Source organism: Psammomys obesus, unplaced genomic scaffold (genome assembly GCF_907164565.1).
Source record: "Psammomys obesus unplaced genomic scaffold, mPsaObe1.curated_primary_1811, whole genome shotgun sequence".
Taxonomy (NCBI): Eukaryota; Metazoa; Chordata; class Mammalia; order Rodentia; family Muridae; genus Psammomys; species Psammomys obesus.
The window spans coordinates 8,510,464-8,538,262 of NW_026590699.1; the positions used below are offsets into that span (position 1 = coordinate 8,510,464).

Here is a 27,799-nt window from a genome sequence, read left to right on the forward strand (position 1 = left end):
CACACACACACACACACACACACACACACACACACACACACACACACTCGCGTTGCTCCCGTGATGTCACTAGAGCCATGACCTCTCAACACTGTCTGCAGCCCACCTGGGATCTAAGCTGTTGTGGGACCGACCCATTTTATAGCAACACTTAATGGATGTGTCACCACAGTCAAAACCTAAGACAGTTCAACTGGCACAGGGTCACCTTGTGTTAGGGCTTTGATTTAAAATGGTGCTCTAACGTTTTCTGCTCATCCACCTCACCAATTAAGTACTTCTGTCTCTCAAATGAAGAACGGAGGCACCAACTGCTATCAACTAGTCTAGCCTATTAGTATCCTTTTATCTGTAACAAAGACTTTCTTCCCTTAGTATGCAGTATTCTCAGAAATACGGAATTTTAGATTTTTTTCTAAGTAATGTTATCTTGACATGTTTAGGATAATTTTAGTATTTCCAAATTCAGAGCAGCTGAATAACTTAAGATTATTTACTCATTTCTCTTAACTGCTTTTAAACTAGAAATTGACAGACTGGCAGACCATGACCATTTTCACCAATGATGGGGGCCAAACACTGAGACTGAGTGAGAAGGTTTTTAAAAATAGTGCCAGGGGTGCATCACAGCCCCCGAAAGTCTGAGTTTGTTTTCCATCCCTGCCCGTCTACAGAAATCTCATCAAACAAAGCTCTACATTTGTAAACACAGCTCTCACTGTCTCTGCTGCAGAAGTGAAGGCTCCTCTAGGAGAATAAACATGGTGCACCCTGTGCTCTTCCACCCAAGACCCAGTCAGCAAAAGCTTAACAGAAAGCAGCAGAGAAGCAGCAGGGAGGGGTAGCTGTCCTGTTTCGGCAGTATGATTTATACACTCACATGGGTAAACTCACCAGACCAAGCGACTGATGGAGGCAGAACAGGAACACAGTGCTCAGTACACTAAAGCTTGATGAAGTCTGCCACGACCGCACCCTCTAAAGAGACTGCATTCTGGCCGTTGCTACTCTGTGCCCTTCGGTGGATTACTAGTCAGGACAGTCATTCTAGATAGCAGAGACTGACCAGGTGAAAAGCAGCCTTTAATGGTGGTGAATTCACACATACAAAACACACCCTCCATGATAGGTTAGGTTATCAACTCTTTAAAAAAACAAGACTTTTTACAATGAATAATTTCTAGAAAAGCATTATTCTTTAGAAATTATACTTGCTCTGCATTCTTGTTTTCTAAACACTGGCATACAGCAAGGGCTAAGAGCGCCACTTGGCATAGGTATTTCTAGCCTTAAACGTTCATGGGAAGTTTTCACTCAAGGTCAAGATTATTGGCTCATCCTGTCTTCCCTAGCTGCTTGTGGTAGGAATACAATCAAGCTATCTGTCACTGTGTGTTGGCGCTGCCTAGCACAGGGATCCAGCACATCTCAGTGAGGCATGTGGGAAAGTACTTGGCAGGTTCCACCTCCTCACTAATGTTACCAAGTGTTTTCAGGCGTCAGGGGTTGCTCTGTCAAGTACAACTTCCCACCGACAACTCCTTAACTGCTCTATGTGTCACAGGTTGGCAAAAGCTTCAGAATCCTTCAGTTGCACCTGGAAAAACTGACAGATTTTCCTAAGACTGTCACTTTACACAAACCCATTACATACAACTGAAATAGTAAACCACCTTTGCTTTTTTGTTTTTCTTTCCTCATGTAACTTCTCTGAAAGGTCAGTAACTACTGCTGGCCTCTGTCAGCTCAGGCACATGCTAGGTCCTGGGACCTCACCAGATGAAAGCACTGCATAAGGCCATGTGCATACATGTTTTGAGATATCCTAATTCATCCATCAGCTACGTCTAGCCTTTGCTGTAGCTGTTAGTGTTAAGAAGTTCAATATGCAAAGAAAGCTGCAGCAAAATGCTAACTGCCTGTCCCACTAGCCACCAAGCAGACAGTACCTAACAGAAACACAGTACATCTGTATCGGAAAATGGTCCTGTTTATTATTAGGAAAAGCCGGATATCAGCAGCAGCAGAGCATGGAATCCATCACAGGCCTCACACTCATCCCTCACCGGAACAAAATAGTTTACATGAAAATAGATATAACCCAGGAGGTCATACACATTGGCATGTGACCAGTATTATTTACATTAAAAATATCGCATTGCATAAGAATAAAACACCACCATGCACTTCATCTTAATGCTTAAGGTAAAAGCGCAGTAGCGCCAGGCTTGCTTACCGTGATTGTCCCAATATTTACTAAAGGAATGACACCTGAAGGGTGCTTGTTCACGTCTCCATCTGAGTACAACATAGATTTTATCACTTAACCAACAAGAAACTTTTGGATGACCTCTATCAAACCAGCATGTTAAACTAGAGCTAAGGGTATTTCACCAGGCTGGAGTTCTGATGGACTATCATTCTCGAGAAGGCCGGTTCGGAAACTATGGAAAGTTGCAGGATCATCAGAATGGAGTCCTGAGGCCTTTCAAAGCTTAGTCACCGTGTAGACCAGTATGAACACACACCCAGAAAGCACGTTGTCATTCTGCATCCATCTGGAGCATGGCCTCAGATAATGGTGACATTGGACGATGTTTTCGCCATATCTTCAGGAGAGTGACTCTTGATCACTTCCTTGATAAACTGTTCGAGCGCAGTGAAGTAGCCTTGGCACTGCCACGTGTCATTGTGCGTCCCGTCTGGGAAAATGGCTAATCTCTTAGTCCGGGCGGGGGAGAGCTCATAGAGCTGCTTCATCATCACGGGCGGAATCAGCTGGTCGGAGAGGCCAGAGATGAAGAGAGAAGGCATCCTGCACTGGGAGATCTTCCTATAGGACAGAAACTTATTCTTGTAGCACCACAAGGGAAGGTAACGCATCGGGAAGAAGGAAAACAGAGTGCTGGCCATGTGCGGTATGCTTAGGAACGTGTTCTCCACCATGATGGCTGAAATCCTGTGAGAATTCTCAGAGGCCAGGTGAATGGCCACTGCTCCTCCCAAGGAGCGGCCAAAAAGGAAAACCTTTGTTTTATCGAGGTCAGGCCTAGTCATCACATAGTCTAGCACAGCTTCGGAGTCCAAATACAGGCCTTCTTCGCTGGCTTCTCCTTCACTTTTCCCGTAGCCCCGATAATCAACAAGCACGAGATTGACTTTGAGGTTCACCAGCATAAGCAGGGCATTTGGTAGCCTGTGGCCTATGTTGCCCGCATTCCCATGAAAATAAATTATAGTTGGGGAGTAGGGGGAATTGTCTCCAGTGTATCTTACCAAGATCAGATTCAGGCGGACTCCATCTTTGGTTCTGATGAAAATGTTCTCATGTGGAATACCCGTGGGCATGGGAACATAAAGGCGGGAAGAGGATGGCTGTTCTGGAAAGTAGAGCAAGACATCTTGGAATTTATACAAGATACCTGCAATTGACACGAATATTAACAGAAGTAAAATAATGCCTCCATACAAGTGAAAAGTCACTATCAAAGGCAAAAGAGAGATGCGGCAGAGAGCCCAAGACCAGGACGCCACAGCTAGCAGCCATCTTTCAATAAAGCTCCACAGCATCCAGGACTTTTCCATGGTAGCTCCACGCAGGTACCCTAGGAGACAGAGAGAAGCAGTGACTCAGGCAGCATCTCCACTGTAAAGGGAAGGCCCTCGTGAGGGGCACTGGGTACTCTGAGCCACACCACTCTGCCCAGGAAAGAGGTCACTACAACTCCCTAATGACCCCTTTCTCTGTCTTCCCCACCTGTAGTCATGACCCATATCCCTCAAACCTACACACTGTGAAAAGTCACTTATCTGCTTCCAGGTACTTCGTTCATACATTCTCAGTGATTTGACAAAACAAGAACAAACTGTAAATGCCATTCCCAGCTTTACACATGAGGAGATGGAGGTTAGATCTGGCTGCTGTCCCAGCTCAACAATTAAGTCAGGGGGCACCATGCTTCTTGGAGACCCTCCCACCCTCAGTCCTTTCAAACCCTTTTCTTAACAAATTTACATTCACTCTGATAAAAAAACAAACAAACAAACAAACAAACAAAAAACAGAAACAACCAGAAGGCAAAGAAAGAGAGATCACAAGCTCAGGGCATATGCACATTTGTGCTGGGAAACTGTTCTTAAAAAGGAGAGTTGGAGGTTCTAACTTACCAAAGCCAACCCAAGGTAACTTACTCCCAAAGTTTTCACTTTGAGGAAAAGCTTAACACCATAGCGTTGGTATCAGCCTGAACACAAATCTGACAGCTAGTGTTGTGAGAAGTCCACTGCAGCACATAACACACTTCTAAGATCCTCACCGAGGTCAGTCACAGTCAACAAGAGCTGTGCTGACAAACACTTAAATCCCCGAGACAAATGTGAACAGATGCACACAGATTCTGAGAACCAGAGATAAAGGAAGCAAGAGGCCTTGGTAGACAAAGAGTAATATAGATTCCTGAAACAAGTAACTAACGTAAGTGAGGAGGAAACTCCACCAGCAGGCAATTCTGGTCTCGACGTTTACCCAGGTGCTGTGTCTGGAGAGCAGGTATTTCCACCTGAGGCCAATGCTTGTTACTTAGACTGTATCTCAAAAGTGAACTTTATGCATGTTGTCACAAATGGAAAAGAACCTGAGACAGTTTATAAGTGTCCTTAAATGCTTTTAAAAATACTAATAAGCTACCATGAAGAATATTTAAGGCCTGACTGCCAAAAATAAACATAGATTGGTCAAAGCGTCAGTTATTTCATAAATGAGTTTTTACTATTGCTTCATGTTTCACACTCAGCTTTATTACTTTTTAAAAGGCTCTATATATAGTCAAGGATGGCCGTGGACTTCTGATCCTCCTGTCTCCACATCTACAGTGTGGGATTACAGGCTTACACCAGGTTCAGTTTTATATGGTGCAGGAAGCTAAATCCAGGGGCTCCTGCAGGTTAGGCAATCCCTGCCTCCCTCAGTCCTCATGCTTGGATTTTATTCCAATGAATCATTTTGAACATAAAACACCAGCATAATCCTTCTTTCTTTCCAGAAATAAACACTGCCATCCAAGCTTAGCTACAGGCAAAAAAGTACTGAGGATCAAATAAAACCCCAACTTTTAAAGGAAAAGTGCCCAAGCACTGCAGGTATTCATCTCCCAAAAGCAGAGCTATAGGGAACAGTGCAAAGCCCACTTAGCAGCTTATAATTTCCTTCTTTAGAGAAGCAGTCTGAGGACACATGGCCATGTGGCACCACATGGTCATGTGACCTTCTCATATAAACTTGGACTTATTTCTGAGTAGCATTAAGGAAAACTGAAAGTAATTTAGCTTTAGCTTTATATATGATATAAAAAAGTGGACATATCATATATAGGTCAATGACAGAACATCTGCTAGCATGTGGGATTTGATCCCCAGCTTTGTAACATACCAGAAACGATGATGACTATTTTCATTATGACCCAAAAATTGACTTAAAAGGTTTGGAATGACACACATGTCATGTGGTCACGTGCCTGCTTATACACGCATGTTAGAATATTGAGAAATTTGACAAGGTAACATTTAAGATTTTATTAAAAAAACTCATCATCTTTATTTTTCTTTTTACAGCCCACTTGCTCATCTGACAGGTGTGTCAATGCTGAGTGGCAAACAAAAGATTCAGGGCTCATTTTAGAGACCCAGTAGGTAAAAGCAAAGCCTCTGTTGAATAGCTCCCAATCTGTCATATAATTCCATTCTGCCTCAGTAGGAAAAAGCAAGCTGACACCTCACTGCTCTGCTCAGTCCTAATGAGTGCCTCCTTACTGTCCTTAGTTCTTGTCTGAATGCTCTCTCCAATAAAATGAGATTTAAAAATAATCACTACATAAGGCTGGTCAGCAACAAAAATGAGTAAAAGCACTTATGCTTTTATGATATGATAATTTCATTTGCCCCATAACTGAATATTTCCAGCTCTACAGCTTTCTGGTTTTGGTTAAAATTAGTTATAAATATCAGAATTTACTTAATACATGTAAGACAATAAAAATCTACAAACATGTCTATGGGAAATGTGCTGCAGTTGGATAATTAGCAATAAGGTGATTTAGTTTTCAAATCACAGTTCTTATTAAAGAAAAGAAGAGAAACTTGTAAGGGGAACTAGGAAGCTCAACATACACAGAGGAAGCACATTGTGAAATTCAAACCCACACACCTGTTTAGGGTGCTGTACAGTTACAATCCTCAGCGACTACAGCCCTAAGCCCCTCTTCTTGTCCAAGTACTGTATCCCCCTCATGGCTATGCACTCAAGACTAAAATGCCTATGAATAATCCAGTAATGTTTTAAAATTACCAGCTTGCTAAAACTGAGGCATATTCTGAGGAGTGGCCATGTGTCTCAGTGTTTAACTGATTAGCAGTAAGCAAGAAACGTGGAAGTTTTCACAAAAGCTTCCTCAGAAGTCACCTTAAATCATAACATAATTATGATAAATATGATAAACATAATTTACACTGGATGGTTCCAGCACAGTGCAGGAGTAACTGTGAGCATATTTTGAAGAATACCAATAATCACTTGAGTTTTTTAGAACAGATTAATAAAGTAACAATGCATGGATGTCCCCTTCGTGCCGACAGACATGACACCACATGGATTTTGGCAATCTCCACCTTACTCCACCACCTACCTCAAAGGGACTCCTAAGGAACAATGGGTGAAAGGAATTCCACGAAGGGCTTTTGGTCTGCTAAACTCAGCAAGACTGTGAGCAGAGCAGTTCCTATGAGTTATCTCCTGAGATGCAGTCTACACACACACAGCTGTGTGTGACAATGTCTGACAATGGGCAACACCAGCTGACTGCTCTGCTTTCGGTATGTTACTCAGATAAAGGGTTAATGAGGCCCTCCTCTAGCATACAAAGAACAATCAGCATTTAACCTTCAGACCTATTTCCCTCAAACCAGAAAAGGGCAGGCTACAAGCAGCACTGTGACTGGTCTGGAGAAGCCTCCTGTTGGTGAGCTCTTTCCTGGTTGAGGCCAGTGAAGGGCTACAGACAGACCAAGCTTCAGTGAGGGCTTCTCTCAGCTGGATGCCCTCAGGAATGGCTGGTCCTCTGTGAGGCTGTAGATCCTATGACTGTTGACTGCTAACAAGACACTGTTTTAAGCCATCTTTCCATTATACCTGAGCTACCAATGGGAAAGATACACTCGATGCCAACAAGCTTTCTAGCCATCACCACTGAATAATGCAGAGCTTGGCTCATGTCTTGTGTGACGCTTAGGTCTTCTGAAATGCCCACCTAACTGAAGACTCGGCCACACAAGGTGACGGATCATCAACTGCTCCTCAAAACTGTATTATTTTACAAATGATGCACACAACAGATACTATATGAAAGAGGTTTATTGGATAGAGATGGAGAGAGGGAAGAAGAAAGAGAGACATGGTGGGGGAAGGGAGGAGGGTGCCCCAATAGAGAAAGGTGAGAGCAGGAGAGCGCAAGAGAGCCAAGTAAGAGGCAGGGGTTCTTTTATGCAGGGGCAGCAGTCAATGACGACATCACAAGTACTTATGCAACCTGGGGTGGGCTAATGCAGACTTGTGAACTAACACAAAGTACATGGCAAATGGCAAAACACTTATGAGGCACCAACAGAAAAGAATGAGCACTTGTCAAGTTACTGTACATGCTGGAGTGCACGCCACACTACCACAGCATCACAATCAGAAGCGATGGTCACCACAGCCGAGACTTTTACCAACAGATGGGTGTGCAGCAGGAAGCCTTAGATCTGTTTATGAAGAACACAGAAACACTGAGCATTACCCTCTTCCAGCCATTCGGCTATGTTACCGCTGTGTGCTTTTTAGCCTGTCTAAGGGAATACTGATTCTATGTTTCTCAGCTCTGTCCTCGTGATGCAGCAAGCCACGACCTGACAGCCTCGCACAAGTGTCCGCACAGCATCGCTATGCAGACTCACCCACTCACTATCAACAACTCCAGCGCCCACCATCCTCAGACTCTTTCCTCCTCAGTGTATCCCCCTGCAGGCTCTGTCTAATGTCTGCTCACTATCTTATAGTAGAGTCTGGATGTGAACTTTACAGGCATGAGCCACAACATCTCTCTGCCTTTCAACACTACTTTTCTCAGGCATTGTATTACAGGAGCAGAAGCAAGCAACTTTTCCCCTAAGTGGTTTCATTCTCAGGACTCTGGCACTCTAGAATGAATTAGTCCTTATTAACACATCTGTTACTCACCTATATTCCCCATCTGTCTGTTCTCAATACCTGATGCCTCACTGACAGCTCAAAAGTTACCCAGGCAAAACACATGCTCCTCCTCAAAGTGTTTTGCATGTTCCATGTTAACTGTGGTCAAGAGTACAGCATGCTAGAATGTATGCATTCCAGTATCAATGCCACTAACCATGCATGACACAATCACAAAGTATACAGCCTACTACAATATGCTTGACTTACATGTGAATGAGCAATTACAGCTAACTCCTGCTTTCTGGGGTATCATACTGCTGTTAGTACGTACTTCCCAGGAAATAAAGCAGGAGGAATCTATTGTAAGGCAAAGCCGGGTTAGATAGGATTGTTTTCTTACAAGAGAACTGTTCCTGAGACAAAACCGTAAAGATCAGCTATGTCTCCCACTGCATCAGAACTGTGATCAGGACACACCTAATGTGGTAGTCACTTGGTGAGCTCTGTCATCCCATTGCCTCTCCTCAGCATCTCCAGTGCTGTGGAGGCTTTCTGTCTTTAAGTCTGCGGTAGGTAGGTACACTCAGTGTACCATTAAATGTGCAATGTTCCCATGGCCTCACAGGCTTCAGCACTTACTCCCCAGCTTTAGGAGACTATGGAACCTTCTGGACCTGGAGCTTGGCTGGCAGCCACAGGCCTACTAGGTGTGGGCCTTGAGAGTTAGGGTGTAGCTCCCCTTCTGTTCCAGAAAGCTCTGTGCTTTCTGGTGAGTCCACATAAGAAACTGCTTTAGCCTGCCCTACCAACAGGGCTTCTGCCATTGCTATGCGATTTCTGTCCCCTCTGAAGGTACTTCAGTGAGGTACAAGGAAAGCTAACTCCTACATAAGGCCAACCAATCTGAGACTAAAATGAAAGACTACTTAATATACTAAGCACACTGGCACTGCTCATCTGAGCTCATCAGTCTCTGTGCTCCCTTCACTTATGTATGTTCCTGAAAGATAAAAAGTTTCATTTCAAAATATATGTAGGGGCTGGGGAGACTGCTCAGTCACCGAGTGCTTACTACTACACTCACACCCAAGTGGCAGCTCACAGCCCCCTGTAGCTCTAGCCCTAGGGGAGCCAATGCCCTCTTCTGACCTCCACAGGCTCCTGCACACAAAGTAAACACAGTAACATTCTCTCTCTCTCTCTCTCTCTCTCTCTCTCTCTCTCTCTCTCACACACACACACAAGAAAAAAAAGCATTTTAATTATCTTGTAAACTGCCACTTCAAAAAAATAAGAGTTCAATATCATAGTTACCCCAATCCCTTAGAATACTGCTATGGCTCCAGCGGTGCTGTCAAACCCACCTGAGCCACTGTTAATTAACAGTTGGCTTCTCAGCTTTGTCTCTGAGCAGTGCTTATTAATACTCCAATACATCTTACTGGGTTACAGCACTTAAAGATCCAGGGCAATGCCAGAGACAAGGACACCACCCTGAATCCTGCTCCTTAAAATTTATACTGAACATGATCAATGTGCCACAGTTTTAGTGTTCTATGGCTCATGATCTGCTGAGTATATTTTTGTTGTTGTTGTTTTTTGAGACAGGGTTTCTCTGTGTAGCCTTTGCTGTCCTAGACTCCTTTGTAGACTAGCTGGCCTCAAACTCACCGAAATCCACCTGCCTCTGCCTCGTTGAGCGTTGGGATTCCAGGTGTGCACCACTGCACCTAGCTTGCTGACAGCTCAAGCAATTTTTGAGCTGTTGCCATGGCATGCATACACCCTGTCTCTATCTGCCTCACACAAGTTCATGCAGTTACAAAGGAGACTAAAGGAAACCAAAGATCAGTCATGCATAACACAGCAAAACAAACTCAAACCTTCACTACCTGTCCATCACAAAAGAAATGAATGAAAAGTGTGAGGCGATCTTTTAAAGGCAGGACAGAGCACAAGGCTAGGGTACTTTGATTTAAGCAGCTGCTTTTGCCACTTACCTTTAATCACTTAGCACAATTATTCATAGAAACACAAAGCATTCAGAATAATCTAAGGAAGTACTTGGCAAGAGCAGCAGAGGGGAAATCAGAGCAGTTAAGTTCTGTGACCTCAGAGGCCCCAGCTCAAAGGGATGGTTTTATGCCTCAGGTTCTCAATAGATGGCACAGACTTAGGGAGCTGCTCAAGACCTTGCAGAAGGTCTATGAGGTCAGCACTGTCTTCGTAATAACGCTATGGTGTTATCTACCCTTCCAGTGCTTGACATCTGCACTGTGTGCCATGGCAGATGAGGTATCTACGTGAAGTACTAACAGGCAGGCCCTTCCCTGCCTTCCCAATTGTGAGCTTGATGAGCAAGGGAGAAGCCAGGTTCATGTAACAGCTGTGAAGAGGCAGTAAAAGCTGTCCACTGTATGCTAACTCCTTTAAAACTTATGCAGCGCGCGCTGTGCACCGCGAATGCACACGAAGTTCTTGTGCTACACATGGAAACACGTATCAAGTGTGGGGTATGCTGGCTGCCTCTGCACACTGACATATTTTTATGTCAATAGGCAACTGACAAACTACAGACATCATGTTTATGCAGACTACATGTTTACAAGACTTTTTTGGAGATGAGTGAAACTTCAAATTTCTAATACTTGAAGATGCTACAACTCTGAGGTGGTGATACCAGCAAGTGTGATTTCTAGCAACTATTACCATTAGCAAGAAAACACTGAATTCAGTGAACACACTGTAAAAGGCAAGAACTTAGACCATGAGTTTCAGCTGACAGGAGTGTAACCCAACACGTTCATTTCAACGGAAGACAAATCCAGCGGTTTTCACTGCAGGAGCACCAAGCCTTCTTTGACACAGGTTCCAACCCCACAAGTGCGCTTTAGGGAAGCACCTCCTGCTGCTGCAGCACTGAGAACACCAACCAGTTCCTCCTCCTGCAGCCATGGCGGTGTGTGGGTCTATTTCTGCATGCTTTACCTGGGAGCACAAATGCGGAAGCGCAGCAGTCTGTCTTCCACTGAGAAGACATTAAAGTGATGTCATAAGGTTAACAATGCCCTATTTATGCACTTACAAAGAGGTTTACATGAAATGTTGCTTGTTATTTTGTAATGGACTTATTACTAATTCACAAATTTCCACTTTTAATTTCTAATGCAATAAGATATCTACCTAACCCAAATCTCTTTTGAGTCCTCAATAATACTGAAAATACAAAGAGGTCCTGAGGGCTGGAGAGATGACCTGAGTTCAACTCCCAGCACCCATGCTGGACAGATCTCAGCAAGCTCCAGTACCTTCTTCTGCATTATGAGGGCACCACACTCAGGCGTACATGTCCAGACAGGCAGGCAGAGATACAAGCACATGTGTGCACACAGATGGGCACTCAGACACACACACACAGTTAAAAAAATAGAAACCAATCATAAAAATACAGGTCCTGAAACCAAAGTCTGAAAGCTATCCTGTAATATAAGTAACTATTTCCTTCCCCCATAATCTTGAGTTCTGCAAATTAAGAACAGTATACTGTTTAAATCCTTTGTGCAATATACAGTAACATTTCACCTAAAAGTAAAGACTATCAAATATATGAGTAACTGAAACCAGCTTTAGGAGTGGATGTATTTTAACTGTCAATGTGGTAATAAACTAGGCAGTAAACTGGACAGATCTATTTCTTTATATAGACAAGTTTATATTTTAAAAAAAGGTCATTGAGTTCATGTCAGAAATAGTTCCTGTTCCCCTTACTAGGGAACCCACTAGATTACTGAGCTACCATGGGCTACAACCGAGCAGAGGTTCTAGATTATATCCATGCATGGTCCTTGGTTGGAAAAACAGTCTCACACAGGAACTATTTCTGATAAGAACTCAATGACTGGCTCCTTTAACCCCCCTCTCCCCCCCCCCCCCCCCCCGAGGGAGGAACAGTCTTGCTAGGCCACAGAGGAGGACATGGCAGCCAGTCGTGAAGATATCTGATAAGCTAGGGTCAGATGGAAGGGGAGGAGGACCTTCCCTAGCAGTGGACTTGGAAAGGGACAGGGAGGAGATGAGGAAAGGAGGGTGGGATTGGGAGGGAACGAGGGAGGGGGCTATGGCTGGGATACAAAGTTAACAACCTGTGATTAATATAAAAAAAAATTACCAAAAAAAAAAGGTGAAAACTGCCCCCCAAATAAAATGACTCTTTACTGATTTTACCAGCAGCAAGAAATCTTTGAAAACGACCTTTGTGAACGGCGAAGTTTAGCTGGCTGGAGACTGAAAGAATCCGTGAGCATAGGTCGCCACTAACAACCACATCCTGAGGGGACAACTGCAAGACGCGCCTGACTCCTGGGAATTCAGATTCCAGCCGCATTTGCAGGAACACAGAGCTCCATTCTCATACAAACTTTTTTGCTCTGCAGCTAATCACTGGAGGGCTCTGACACTCCGCCAGCCGCACGGCTGAAACGCAAACACAAACAGCTGCTCTCGGCGTGCTGGAGACACTGCAGAACAAGCTATATTTCCCTGCTGGTTACCCACATGCCATCAATAATGAATAAGTGCACTTTAATAGTCCTAGGGGACAGATGAACAGGACCTGCCTGTGAAGACCCTGGAGGGGGGGGGGGGGAGGCAAAGAGCATGGGAACCTGTGAAGGAAACACTGTTCCAGGTAGGAAGTTAGCATCATCTCTGCTTCTCTCCTTGAAATCCTAAGGGCTGAGCAAATGCAGCCACCTTGAGAAAAAACTAGGATGACAGATTATTGTAGCCATGGAAGCCAAAAACAATTTGTTCTAAGATTATAAATATCTGCAAGCAAAAAAAAAAAAAGGTAAACAAAAAGAAACTGTCAAGCCTAAAAAGGTAAATGCTCATGTTACAACAGTAAATGCTCATGTTACCAGTAGAATGATAAACCATTGTAAACAGGCCAAGTTTTAGATTAACTTATTTGGAATTTATTTTCGTTTATTAAGCAGACTTCACAGAAGTACTTGAGTTCCTGGTCTCACTCTAAATGTAGGCGGCTCTTGCTGTGGAAACACTGCACATCTGGCAAGGAAATTTAGCAGAATGCAATGCTTTGGAGACCTAAGACTTATGAAACTCACTGGCATAAAATATAATACGTATTAGGAAACCTGCCATTCACCAAACATCTTTATTACAAGAACTGGGGCTTGTCCTAAGTCTATTCTAAAGTGGTTATTTACAGGTTTTCCTGAGGCAGCTCAACAACTATTAGAGATATTGGAATCTTAGGGATGAATGAGCAAGAGAAACACAAAAGAATTCCAGGTTAACAAGAGATTGACAGCCCAGTGCCTGAATTTCTGCACTATGTCCAGCTGCTGGTCTGGGAGAGCCTAACCAGGAAATCTCTCATTCAGAAGTCAAGCTACCTCCAATGTTCCAAGGCAGGCAGCAGGCCATGGGCTACCTGTAGCTGTACATGGAGAAGGAGGCTTGCCTTCCAACTTGCTTGGTGTTTCTGAATATCCATTTCCAGAATACACAAAAGCTGGGTAAAACATATTTCTAGCTTAAATATACCTAGGATGTGATAAAATGATGCCACTTACATATCAGAGCAAAGCAAGTCTCGGTAAGCATTGCGAACCCCAGGTAAAACACAGCAACGACTCACTGGTGGTTATTACCCTTGCACGTCGTAAGGATATTAGGGTAAAGCTTTATTTTTCTGAAACCCAGCTCAGTTACAGATCCTCCAGCAAGCTTTCCCTGGACCTTGTCCCTACTGCCACCAGTTCCATTCTGCCGTCTGTGCCAACTTATGTGGCAGTATTTACCAACGTGGAGATGAGCCTGCTTACCCGGGCTGTAGTTCCTTGATGGCGGTGACCTTACTTCCTCCACTGTACACTTTCAATGCACAGCAAGGCCGAAGGTTACAGAGCAAGTCCAACTCACTCATAGCTGGACTGGGGGTATCTTAGGTAGCACAGTTAGGACGTAACTCAACTCTGCAAGGGCAATCATTAATTCCCAGCGAGATAAAGCTGTGCTTTAGAACACGCCTAAGCACGCAACACTTAAGTACTGATTCATGCCAGAAGACGGGGCAGGTCGACAAAATAAAGGACAGCAAAAAACAAGACCGAAACGTCAAACTTAACAGCCGGCGGACCACGCGGTTGCTGCTGCCTCGCAAACAGGTGCAAAGGAGCCGAAAGGGGACTGTTTTAGGTTGACAGCTCGGCCTCGCACACCCCCTCACGCTTTTTCGCTTCACACCAACGGTGCTAGAGTCTACTCCCGACCAAGTGGCTCCCAGCGTGCGGCAACTCTTGATTTTAAGGCCCCGTCGCTCGCCGCCGCGCTGTTAGCAGGTCTGCACCTGTTACAGAGAAGCGCACCCTCCCTCCGACTCCAGACTCCAGCCCGGGGTCCGGGGACGGACTGTTCCGGGCGGGGGAGGGGAGGGACCCGGGGTGAGGAGGTCGCGGAGGCCGCCGCGTCCCCGCCGCACTCACTCAGGCTCGCGGGCGGGCTGCGCAGTCGGCCGCGGGCTCGGAACCCGGCTCCGCGCAGCAGCGAGGCCCCGCGCCGCCCCCGCCGCTCCTCATCGTCCTCCTCCCGCCGAGGGGCCGCCGTCGCCACCGTCGAGCCCGGAGCTCCTGCGGCGCGGCTGGCGCAGCCTGCACTTCCGGCCCGCGCGCGGTGTCGCCGGCAAATGCCCCCGCCGGCCCCCACATAACCTGTTCTCCGGCTTCCTCCCCGGAGTAGACAGCAGCCCGCCCCTCTGGGCATGCGCAGCACAGGAGGCCCCGCCCTGCGCTACGGTGGCCCGTAGGAGCAAGAACGCCAGTCGGCTCCTGTCGGCTCACAGTCTGGGACTCCCCGCAAAGAGGAATTGAGTTCACGAGGCAAAGCGCTGTCCGGCTTTTGTTTTGTTGTGTTTTGTTTGTTTATCTTCACCGAAGTGGACCTGCCGAGGCACTTAGGTACGCACCTGGTTCTTAGAGTCCCGAGGCCCAGCTCGGAGTAGTAATCATTCTGGACGCGCCCAGATGTTTCTGCTTTTGGCTATGTTCTCCCTTTAATCTACAATAAACTTTCTCCTCCGCCATACCTAGGCGCAGTCATGTCCTCCCTTTCTTTCTTAATTTCTTTCCTTCTTTCTTTCTTTCTTTCTTTCTTTCTTTCTTTCTTTCTTTCTTTCTTTCCTTCCTTCCTTCCTTCCTTCTCTCTTTCTTTCTTCGTTTCTTCCTTCCTTCCTTCCTTTCTTTCTTTCTTTCTATTTTTCTTCCTTCCTTCCTTTCTCTCTTCTTTCTTTCTCTTTCTTTTTTCCCTTTCCTTTCCTTTTTCCTTTCCTCTCCTTTCCTTTTTTCCCCCCTTTCCTTTCTCATTCAGTGAGAAGAAAGCAAACTTGGTTCTCCACTCACCATGCAGATAAAAACAAAACAAACTATATTAGAATCAAGGCTTTGAATCAATTGCTAGCTTTTCTTGTTTCATAATTCGTGTGCCTCTCATTTCAGTAATGCATGTTCCACTTTACTGACTTGGGAGCACAGGGGCTGTTGAATAAGGCACAGATGAAGGAGGAGAGCTATCTCTCCGACCAGCAACCTGGGTGTCCTCTAACAACATGGCAGGTGCTCCTCAACAGTAATGTGTGGCTTGGCCATATCACAGCTAACATCCGGGAGATTTAGGCGAACTAAACAGAAGATATTTGGTCACAAGGAGCCATATGAGCTGGCGCTGTTAGAGCACCCTGGGCTAAAGGGCTCCCATTCCACCCTGGTTAGGCACCACTCACACCCAAGCACTCGGTTTCACACAGAGATCCTTTATTAAGCAGGGAAGACAAGTTGAAGTGGCTGCTTTCTGACTCTGGAGGATACACAGCAAATGACCTTGTGCGTGTAACTTTTAAGAAGAGAAAAAGTAGGTCTGTGTTAGAATGGGCTAGGGTGTGGCATATTTTGATGGGGAATTTTACTTAGATGAAGCAAAGGGGGCTTCTGATTGCTGGACTGTAATATTGTAGTCAGCCTCAGGAGGACAAAATGGCCAGAAAAGGAAACAGACCTTGATGACACTAGCTTTAGGAATGTAATCTAACAGTTTGTAGCAAGGCAGAGGGAATGGGGGAGAAGGGCAAGCCTGCCAGAGCTATACTCCTGCGTTCAAGCTCGCCACAGACCCTTCAGGCTAAACTTTAAACTGGCCCCGAACTGTCAGTGTTGAAATACAGTTTCTGCCACATTTGACAACCCCTAAAAGCACCCGACACTCCGGCATTTCACCAGGGCAGCAAAGATTCACTTTCAAAGGAAATAATTCCAGGTGGTGTTCTTACCTTTTGCCCATAATTGTTGAGTTCTCACTGGTGGACTAGGGCAGGTCATAGCCACCATTTCCAGTGAAAGACAAGAGTTCTTGGACTGTAGAACATGAGTTTTTATTTCCATCTGTCCTGAATATCTAGTATAGTCATTGTCGGTAAGATGTTCAACAAAACTATCGGCTAACTTAATTGCAAATCACCGAACACATTTGAGGAGCTTGTATTCCATGCAAGTATGTTTCTGTGCCACGAATTAGATATTACTACGAATTGTGCGTTAAACAGTGCAACCGTGAAAACTCTATGAAGAACAAAACCTGAAATAACTTTGCAAAAGTCTTTTTCTGCAGCCTTCCACCTTTTGGGAGGGAGTCTGCTCTCTTCTAAACCACGCATGTCCGGGCAGCACCCCCATGCTGCAAGCTCGGCTCAACGGCGACACCCAGCGGTGCGGAGAGGAACGTCCTTAGCGCCTCCGGGCCCGAGGCCCGGTGCGCATGCGTTCTGAGCCACCGCGCGGCCCCCTTGCGCACACCTGCTCAGGTGCCGCCCGCCCCGCCCGTCCCGTTAACCGGCGCCAGGCTCTCCTGTCCTCTCTGCGCCTGCGCGGCGACCGGTTGGCGGCCCGCCGGAGCCGGCTTCCGGGCAGAGCCAGGCTGGGCTTCCGAGCGGGATGCAGGGACGCGGGCTCGTGGTCCCAGCGCTGTCTCCCGGGGGCTTCTGGTGGGGAGACGCCTTCCGCGCTGCAGAGGGGCCGTTTGAGGTGGGCCCTGGCAGGCACTGAGTAATGAAATCGTTCTCTGATTGCTTGCATGCTTTCTGAGAGGGGAGCCTCCCGCCCTCCTCGCTGCCAACTACCTCCTGCTGCCCTTGTCCCCCAGCGACCTCGTCTGTTGGTCAGTGTTGGGTTTTACGGGTTGAGTAGGTAAGAAGGCATTAATGCAATCAAGGTTGAGCACCTTCGATAGCCCGTGGTGATCGACCTTATCACATGTGAACCTGTTTAAGAGTGCGTGTGAACTTCCAGCACCCGAAGCCCACCAACGAACATTGCTTTATTGCAGAAGGAAAGCATAATACTATCACACCTCAAAATGCAAAAAACAGTAAAATAAGATAAAATTGGAGAGCGGGTGAAACAGCAGAAATTAAAATGTGTAACTTCTGCAGTTTGTGTGTTTTGTAGCAATTTGAAATCTTTGTTTTCTGTGTCTGTAGTTCTTTTAAGATGCATGTGTATTCACACCATTGCCTAAAATGCACCATTATCATAAACTCAACTTGAACTGTTTGCTCCATTTTGCTGTGAAAAGTTTGAGACTATATGTGTTCTACAGATAGAACTATCTGAACCTATATTTGAACATTCAGAAAGTATTTCATGATACACTTCATTTTAGCATTATGTACTACTGTATGCCCACTTGAAAGAACCAGGTGGCACAGTCAGTTATGCAAATCAACGTCAACAAGGCAGGCAGTTAGAAATGTCAGAAGACAGCCCCTGGCAGCCTTGTTTTGATCTCACCCGCTGTGTTAGTTGGGTTTCCTGTCAGCAATAATACTGAGAAGTGGTTTGGTTTTTCCTCCTTGAGCTACTAATGCTGTGAATCATTACCAGTGCAGGCAAACTGTGAGCCAGCTCTGCTGCTGTCTGTTGAACTAACAAGTGCTTTTCCACAAATCGCTTGTAAGCATTCCATAATTAGTTCCACAAACAAACCTGCACCATATTCACTGCTGATTGCACAAATGACCATTTGATGTGAGACTTTTCTTCGTGCAGTGTGGAAGGAGAATGAGGGGAATTTCATAATCCCCACGTCCTGGCCAGATGCTGTTGTCTGGAGTCACATGATAAAGCACTATTGTTGCTCCTGGAACGTACGTTTTACTTGAAATCATTATTAGAAAGCCTGCCTGGCTGTTTTGCAATTTAAACCACATTAAAGTAACTGACACAGACTCCTATAGAACTTACAGGGATATTTAAAACTTCAAACAATTTAACACTGTGGAATCCATGTTAGGAAACTTTCTAAACCCTATTCGGTATCTGATTTTAGAAGTCTCTGGTGAAAAGGCAGTGATTGTAAGGGTTAGGATCTTGATTTTAATTTTGGTAAAGCACTTAATGTGCTATGATTGTCTCTTCCTTGCTCTTTACAGTATGTAAGCTGTCTTGAAGCAGAAGTACATTGTATTGACCAAAGTATATGGCCTGGCTCAGATGAAGACACTGAACATTTGGGAAATAGCAAGCAGAAAGATATGGACAAAAAATATAATAATAAATTGATATTTATGTAACTAATAAAATAGGTAAAAGTGAGGCTGTCTGGAGGAGAAGATTTCTAGTTGAGTTTTGAATAGCAGGGAAATTTGTCATCGCTGTCAGTGAGGGAAGGAAGACAAGGAGAGCTGAGCTGTTTGTGTTTGTCAGCTGTGTTTTGGATTTTAGAATGCCGAAGAAATCAGGTTCCGCTCCAATGAGTAAGCAATTTGTTAAAAAAGTGATGGCATGTGGTTTGTTTTGGGTGCTGTATAATTACTCAAGAATGAAGAAACATAAATAGACTTTTCTCAGAAACCTAGAAATAAAATCTGCCAAATTTATTTTCATTATTTAGAAGTCATGTTTTTTTTTTTTTTTTTTTTTTTATTCAGTGCTAAACAGTTACTAGATATAATACCAGCAGAGTGTTAGCGTCTAAGATGAGCTGATACTCAGTCACAGGGATGAAGCTGTTGACACTTGGGAGGAAATGCTGGACAGGATGGAAGGAAGAAGCTACATGTGTGTCCATCATTTATTTCCTGTTTCCTTTGAGTGAACATCATGAAGAGTGATCTAAGTCACCTCTGTAAACCTGTTGTCTTGTGTATTTATAGATTGCAACTGCCACTCAAAGGTCCTCTCTTTTTGCTTTATCAGTTAAAACTGGAGGATTTGCTGCCGCTTCTATGGCGACCTCACAGACTTCACAAACTGTTGCAGCTCATGTCCCATTTGCAGATTTATGTTCCACGTTAGAACGAATACAGAAGAGTAAAGACCGAGCAGAGAAAATCAAACACTTCAAGGAATTCTTAGACTCTTGGAGAAAATTCCACGATGCCCTTCATAAGAGCAAGAGGGATGTTACGGACTCATTTTACCCAGCAATGAGACTTATTCTTCCTCAGTTAGAAAGAGAGCGGATGGCTTATGGAATCAAAGAAACCATGCTCGCTAAGCTTTACATCGAACTGCTGAATTTACCAAGAGGAGGCAAGGACGCCTTGAAGCTCCTTAACTACCGAACACCCAGTGGAGCTCGCACGGATGCGGGGGACTTTGCAACGATCGCATACTTTGTGCTGAAGCCGCGGTGCTTACAGAAAGGAAGCTTAAGCATACAGCAGGTGAATGAACTCTTAGACTTAGTTGCCAGCAGTAATTCCGGCAAGAGAAAAGACCTGGTGAAAAGGAGCCTTCTTCAGCTAATCACCCAGAGTTCAGCCCTCGAGCAAAAGTGGCTGATTCGCATGATTATTAAGGACTTGAAGCTGGGTGTCAGCCAGCAAACCATACTTTCTGTTTTTCACAGCGATGCAGTTGAGTTGCACAACGTCACCACAGATCTGGAGAAGGTCTGCAGGCAACTCCACGACCCCTTGGTGGGGCTCAGTGACATCTCCATCACTTTGTTTTCTGCCTTTAAGCCAATGCTAGCTGCCGTGGCAGATGTGGAGCGCGTGGAGAAGGACATGAAGCAGCAGAGTTTCTACATCGAGACCAAGCTGGATGGTGAGCGCATGCAGATGCACAGAGATGGGACCCAGTACAAGTACTTCTCCAGAAATGGCTATAACTACACTGATCAGTTTGGGGCGTCCCCTCAGGAAGGCTCTCTCACCCGGTTTATCCATGGCGCATTCAGGCCGGACGTGCAGGCCTGCATCCTCGATGGTGAGATGATGGCCTACAACCCAGCCACACAGACGTTCATGCAAAAGGGGATCAAGTTTGATATCAAGAGGATGGTTGAGGATTCCGACCTCCAGACGTGCTACTGTGTTTTTGATGTGCTGATGGTTAACAATAAGAAGCTGGGTCGTGAGACCCTGAGGAAGAGGTACAACATCCTTAGCAGTACTTTCACACCCATCCAAGGTCGGATAGAGATAGTGCAGAAAACGCAAGCTCATACAAAGAAGGAGGTAGTAGATGCATTAAATGAAGCCATAGACAAGAGAGAAGAAGGGATCATGATTAAACACCCTCTGTCCATTTACAAGCCGGACAAAAGAGGTGAAGGCTGGCTGAAAATTAAGCCAGAGTATGTCAGCGGATTAATGGACGAACTAGACCTTTTAATTGTGGGGGGCTACTGGGGTAAAGGTTCACGAGGAGGCATGATGTCTCACTTCTTGTGTGCAGTGGCAGAGACGCCGCCTCCTGGTGTTAAGCCATCTGTATTCCACACTCTGTGCCGTGTTGGATCGGGCTACACCATGAAAGAACTGTATGATCTGGGCTTGAAGCTGGCCAAACACTGGAAGCCTTTCCATAAGAAATCTCCTCCAAATAGCATTTTGTGTGGAACAGAGAAGCCGGAAGTGTACATCGAGCCCCATAATTCTGTCATTGTTCAGGTCAAGGCTGCAGAGATCGTCCCCAGCGACATGTACAGGACTGGCTCCACACTGCGCTTCCCACGCATCGAGAAGATCAGGGAGGACAAAGACTGGCATGAGTGCATGACACTGGCAGACTTGGAACAGCTGAGGGGAAAGGCGTCTGGGAAGCTTGCCACAAAACACCTGCATGCAGGTGATGACAATGAGCCTAGAGAAAAGCGGCGGAGACCCGTCCCCAAAATGAAGAAGATCATTGGAATTATTGAACACTTCAAAGCACCTAACCTTTCTAACATAAGCAAAGTTTCAAATGTGTTCGAGGATGTTGAGTTTTGTGTTATGACTGGACTGGATGCTCATTCAAAGTCTGACCTAGAGAGCAGAATTGCAGAATTTGGTGGTTACATAGTGCAGAACCCGGGTCCAGATACATACTGCGTGATTGCAGGCTCTGAGAACATCAGAGTGAAAAACATCATCTCTTCAGACAGTCATGATGTCATCAGGCCTGAGTGGCTTTTAGAGTGTTTTAAAACAAAAACGTGTGTGCCGTGGCAACCTCGCTTTATGGTTCACATGTGCCCGGCAACAAAGCAGCATTTTGCCTGTGAATATGATTGCTATGGTGACAGCTATTTTGTTGACACAGATTTCAATCAGCTGAAAGAAGTGTTTTTGAGAATGAAGACACCCAGTGAGCAGCAGACTCCTAAAGAAATGGCCTCCGTGATTGCTGACTTAGAAGACCGTTACTCCTGGGGTGACTCTCCTCTGAGCATGTTTCGTACCTACACCATTTATTTGGACTTGTATGCTGTTATTAATGACTTGAGTTCCAAAATTGAAGCAACGAGATTAGGTGTTACAGCACTTGAGCTGCGGTTTCATGGAGCAAAAGTAGTTTCCTGCCTGTCTGAGGGAGTCTCTCATGTGATCATTGGGGAAGATCAGAGACGAGTTACGGACTTTAAAGTTTTCAGAAGAACTCTTAAGAAAAAGTTTAAAATCCTGCGAGAACGTTGGGTGACCGATTCAGTAGACAAGGGTGAATTGCAGGAGGAAAACCAGTATTTGCTTTAGAGCCAGCGAGCCAGGGAAAGCATTAGCTGTGCCAGACAGGAGCAGGTGGTAATGATGAAACGGCCAGTGATAGCATTTTATCTCCTAAATACTTCAAAAGTATTAGTTACCAGAAGGCAATAATTTTCAGATAGAAAAGAAACTGAATGGGCCAAAGGGGGGGGGGGAAGCACCTTTTCTTAACTAAGTTATAACCATGAATACAATGACAGTTCCAAGAGGTGCTTGTATGGTATCTATAGAGAAGCTAGAATTTTGATTCAGATATTAACGAAGTGTATTTGGAAGCTTTTGTAATCATCACAACTATTGACCTTCTAAATAGAATCTTTCAGAGTTAAAAATTAGAATTGTATTTAGCTAATAAAAGGATTATGCCAAAAAAACAAAACAAAAAACCCAGAATCGTTAACAGTTAGACTTATAAAATTAAGTCTTTTTATTGAGGGTTCAAATGCCTCCTGGAAGCATGAAATATTTAATAAACAGATGTCTTTTAAGGTTATAGTCAAGTAAATTAATAGGTATGATTTTTGAAAATATGGGAGAAGTTGAAAGAGATTCATCTAACTACTTGAGATATTAATTAATTTGATTTAAAAAGAACCATTGCAGTTTTAAGTCAGCTTCGATTTGATTTTTCTGAAGATGTCTCAGAGAGAAGTGTTTTTGCGTGAATTTGCACTCCAGCCTTTACCTTGTTCACAGGACTTGTCTTCTTTTGACGATCCATTAGCTGCCCTTACAGTGAGCATGTTGTGACTTTTATTAGAGAGAGTCCAGGTGTTTGACTTTTAGAGAAGTCACAGTCATGTGTGTATTAAATCCTTGCTCAGAAATGTGTTTCCATGGCAGCACTGAAATGGAGGAATGTGGGACTCGAGAAATGGGTATAAATGATGTGAAGTAATTAGTCTTTTTTAAGCAATTGAAGAAATGTTTCTGATTATTATAATTTAAATACAATTATTAAATATTTATTGTAATACCACAATAAGGTATTTTTTTTGTTTTTTTATTTTAAAGCAGTTCATCATAGTTTCTGGGCCGGGCTGAGTAGTGGCACCGTGCTTTGTGTCTTTGTGTGAGGTCGGGTCCAGGCCTTGAATTTACTGTGCTGCTCTGACCTCCCACATTCTGAGATTGTAGAAGAGAGCCGTGGCTGTCGTCTCAGGACATCTGCAGACTAACTTTAGTCATGTTTCTTCTTGGATCCTTCAGGTTTCACCTTACCAAGTGAACTTTCATGATTTCTTTCTGTTTGTAGAGACATATCCCAACATGCAAGAGTAGTTGAAGTTTTATTCCTACTAAAGGTGATACTTGTTGAGGGTGTCCATGGTAAGGGAGTCAGAAAGCCATTATTTGGGGTAACAGTACTAAAGCTTAGTATGGTTGTTGTTGGAAATAAATGGTGTTGAATTAAATAATGTGTATTATTAGCCCTATAATGATAGGGTAGTATTATTCAACCCACCATCGCAATCAATCAGACACAGACACCTGTTAGATTTATAATTGCTTTATTTACCTTGGGCTGGGCAGATTTTCACCTGTGCCTGTCTCATTTTCTAGCCTCATCCCATGTCATCCATGCGCCTTATCCATTCCTATCTGGGCTATCTTCCATTCATAATACCAAGATACTTGCTTTCATTTTTCATCTGGGCCTTTCCCGGCCATTCTTGGAGTCCTTTCTCCAGGCCCATGTGGTTCCTTGTCCACTAACCCATCATGGTGTCCTTCCTGCTCTCTTCCCATCTTGTCTCTCTGTCTCCTTCCTGTGATTCTCCTGTCCTCAAAGCCCAGGAACCTTAATCATGCCTACCTCCTTCTCCCCTGCCCAGGTACAGGCCTTTTAATCAACCAGTGAGGAAGTGTCTTAGGCAGGTTTACACAACAAAGATAGGACAGTAACCAGAATCTTGAGGGCCAGTAATTAGCACCAAAACACAAGTATCAGGCCAACTCCAACATGTGTCTTACTTATTTTCTCAGTAACTTGTGAGAGCATTTGTAGGCCACAAAAGTATACCTCATCATATTCATTGCTGCACAGCACTCTGCTTAATGGACCACATTAACCTGTGTCAACATTTAAGTTAGCACCTTCTATCCACTCATATTTTTTCTTTCCTTGTCAACTAGTATGAGAAGTCTTACCTGTTCTGTGTGCATGTGTGATGGCTACTGTTGGCTGTCATGGTGACTGCATCTGGAGTCAACTAAAACAAGCTGATGGGCACTCTTGTTAGGTTTTAAACAGGGAAGACTCACCCCTAAATGTGGGTGCCACCCTCTGGTGGCAGTCCAGATCAAAGGACATGGAAGACAGAGACTGCTTTCCCCCATTCTTAATGACCAGTTCATTTATCCTTAGCCTGTGTCAGAACCCACTGCTTCGGGTAGATTGAAGACCAGCCATCCAGGAATCCTCGGGGCCTCCAGTGCCAGATTAGAACTGCCAAAATATTTTCTTTGTGGGCTAAATGACCACTAAATTCACAGCCTCCAGTATGAGGTGACCATTGTTGGGCTATCTGAAACCCTTCCAGTACTTCTGTCTAATCCCTTCTCAGGTAGTCATTCTGTTATTCTAGGGAACCATTACTAAAACTTCTTTATAATACACTTAAAAAGAGATTCAGAGTGATAGAGCAGGACAGATGATGTCCTTTGGCCTCTCCACATGGGCACATGGGCACAGCAGCACCCACACACCCAAGCTGTACACCATACAAATACAAAAATAGCAATTTCAAAACAAACTTACAGATTCTTTAAAAGATAAACAAGTGAAAGAATAACATTTCAAAATTTTAAAAAATGTAACAATTCAGGAATTAGGATTAATAAAGAGATGAGTGCACAATCTCAACCACCTAAACACTCCGGTAAGACAGCCTAGCAAAGACCCCACCCTTCCCCAGCACTGCTGACCTAGGGACAAAGCATTTCCCACATGAGCCTTTAGGGTTCAGTATGCTTAACTGCACAACATACTGAACCACATGGCACTGTGGTTCCCAACCTTCCTAATGCTGCGACCCTTTAATACAGTTCCTCATATTGTGATGACCACCAAATAAAACGTTATTTTCACTCCTTCCTTCATAACTGTAATTTTCTACTGTATGAATCATAACATAAACGTCTCTGTTTTCCAGTGGTTTTAGGTGAATCCTGTGAAAGGGTTGGTCGACCCCCAAAGAGGTCAGGACCCACAGGTTGAGAACCATTGACACAGAGTCTTAAAGGAGTTTGGTCTGTGTATTAGTCTTGAATGGAGGAGGGGACTGACTGCAGCCTCTTATTTTACTATCTTGCTAATGGTCCTTTAAAATGCCACTATCTACTCTGCCCTTGTTTTGTTTCGTTTTTTGATATTTTTGAGATAGCGTCTCTCTATGTAGCCTTGGCTGTCCTGGACTCACTTTGTAGACAGAGGCTCGCCTCAAACCCAGAGAGCTGCCTGCCTCTCCCTCCCTGAGTGCTGGAATTGCAGCCTTTCACACCGTGACCTGCGACTCCGTCCCTGGGGAAAGGTGAAACTTGCTGTAAAGCATTTCCCACAAGCCTCCAGTCAGTTGACGAGCATAACTTGTTTTTATGATGAGGCTCTAAGATTGGAATCAGCAGTTTGGTGTAAACAGATCCAGAGCCAGAGAGAGAATCCCTGCATGTGGATTACATTTGGATTTCTACAGACTGGCCCTTAGGACTCAGCTCTAGAATATTCCCAAGACCAGCCTTCCTCAGCCTTCTCAATGCTGCCCCCCTTTAACATCTCCCTTATGCTGTGGTGACCCCCAACCATAGCTTTATCTTTGTTGCTACTTGATAATTTTGCTACTGTTACGAGTTGTAATGTCAGTATATGGTATGCAGAGTGCCTGGTATGTGGCCCTAAGAGCGCCACCACCCATAGGCTGAGAACTTCTGCCCTGGAGGCACGGGTGTGAACACAGGCTTGATTTCCAGTGGAACAGGGTTCAAAGCCATTTGGGGAAGTGCCTGGATAAGGGGTCTCTGGCCTGGTCGATGGAGTAATCCATGGATTAATGCATTGATTGCTTCCTCCTGAATTGAGGTGTGGTAGGAAGCAGAGAAAGTGGGGTGTGGAGGAGTAGAGCAGGGAAGGTGCATCCAAGAAGGGAGAGTCTATCGTGGTACCTTATCCCTGCCGCCTGTCACCCTGCCTCCACCGTCCTGGCCACGGGAGGGGAGCAGCTCTTTTGTTGGCCCTTCTGTCATGGATTTTCTGCCCTTGCTGCTGTGCAGTGTCCATATTAAGTTTCACAGACTTGATTTCATTAACCTTTAACGTTACTGTAAGTATGAACAGGCTGGATCTCTGTGAGTTTGAGGCCAGCCTTGTCTACACAGGCTGGATCTCTGTGAGGTCGAGGCTGGCCTTGTCTACACAGTGTGTCTTAGGCCTGCCAGGGCAACACAGGAGGGGAAGGAAACTGACTTCTGAGTTTGTTTGTTTTTTTTTTTTTTACTAAATCTATTTTGTATTAAAATACAAGGATAATCATTGCAATCCTGCAAACTCTTTTCAAAATTAGCATACTACAGTGATTTAAAGAGAACATGAACATATTTTTCTTTTTTTTTAATTGAAAATAAATAATACATTCTGACTATGGCTTCCCCTTTCCCAGCTCCTCACAGGTCCTCCCACATCCCCACCCACCCAAATTCATATCCTTTCCATCTTTCTCTCTTTATGTTACAAACAGGGATCTAAATAATAATAATGACAGCAGCAACAACAATAATAGTAATATAAAATTAGGCAGAATAAAACAAGCCAAAATCGGACAAGACAAGAAAAAAAAAGCCAAAGAAAATCTAAAGACACATATATAGTCGCAGAGACACACACATTTTCGCACACAGGAATTCCATAGACACACAAAACTAGATACTATAATGTACACAAAGAACCTGGAGTGGCGTGGGGTGGGGTGGGGGGAGACCTGAGAAAGCATTAGGAGACAATGAACCTCCAAAAATGCCAGTTTGTTTTGTGTTGTCCATCCATTGCTGTGCTTATATTAAAATAATATAAGTGGTCATTGGTTTTATGATTATATTTTAGACAGGTCTCAAACTCACTCAAACTACTCTGTGGATGGCATTAAACTTTTGTGACATCCTGTACTTCCTAGTGTTACAGGCATGTGCCATCACTACTGTCTGCAGTGTTCTGTTGTTTGTTTGTAGGCAGAATTATAACCTAGAACTCTTTATGTAAACTAGGCCAGTCTCACACTCATAGAGGTCTGCTTGCCTCTGTATCCTGAGTGCTGAGAGCTTGGACCACGTGTGAGCATTGCATTCCACCTGGCACCAGTTGGTCATACAGTTGTGACATCTTGGATTTTTGTTGTTTGTTTTGTTTTCGGATTAAGAGAAGTGAGCCCAAATTGATGAATACTTAAAAATTGTATATTCAATTAATTGAGGTACAAGAGCCAAAGCTGTTGGCACTATTTTTTAAACTCAATTTTATTTGGGGTTCCTTAATC

The 27,799-nt window shown here is 44.5% G+C and overlaps 2 protein-coding genes across 3 annotated transcripts; one reads left to right on the plus strand and one right to left on the minus strand.

Moving 5' to 3' along the window:
* Positions 1 to 1,974: 1,974 nt before the first annotated feature.
* Abhd13 (abhydrolase domain containing 13) lies at positions 1,975 to 14,965 on the minus strand. Of its 2 annotated transcripts, none has more exons than XM_055608435.1 (2): positions 14,737 to 14,965; positions 1,975 to 3,605 (listed from the first exon to the last, which is right to left on the minus strand). In XM_055608435.1, the coding sequence occupies exon 2, from the start codon at positions 3,583 to 3,585 to the stop codon at positions 2,572 to 2,574; it is 1,014 nt and encodes a 337-aa protein (XP_055464410.1). In that variant the 5' UTR covers positions 3,586 to 3,605; positions 14,737 to 14,965; the 3' UTR covers positions 1,975 to 2,571. The 2 variants fall into 2 exon arrangements, with proteins under 2 accessions (XP_055464410.1, XP_055464411.1); XM_055608436.1 differs by lacking the exon at positions 14,737 to 14,965 and adding an exon at positions 14,077 to 14,718.
* A 73-nt stretch (positions 14,966 to 15,038) lies between these two features.
* On the plus strand, positions 15,039 to 23,275 carry Lig4 (DNA ligase 4). The gene is made up of 2 exons (XM_055608510.1): positions 15,039 to 15,207; positions 19,495 to 23,275. The coding sequence occupies exon 2, from the start codon at positions 19,524 to 19,526 to the stop codon at positions 22,260 to 22,262; it is 2,739 nt and encodes a 912-aa protein (XP_055464485.1). The 5' UTR covers positions 15,039 to 15,207; positions 19,495 to 19,523; the 3' UTR covers positions 22,263 to 23,275.
* The last annotated feature ends 4,524 nt before the right edge of the window (positions 23,276 to 27,799 follow it).

What these genes read in the sequence shown, in the direction of transcription:
- Abhd13 (XM_055608435.1), bottom strand. Translation starts at nt 3,585, where the DNA reads ATGGAAAAGTCCTGGATGCTGTGGAGCTTTATTGAAAGATGGCTGCTA.
- Lig4 (XM_055608510.1), top strand. Translation starts at nt 19,524, where the DNA reads ATGGCGACCTCACAGACTTCACAAACTGTTGCAGCTCATGTCCCATTT.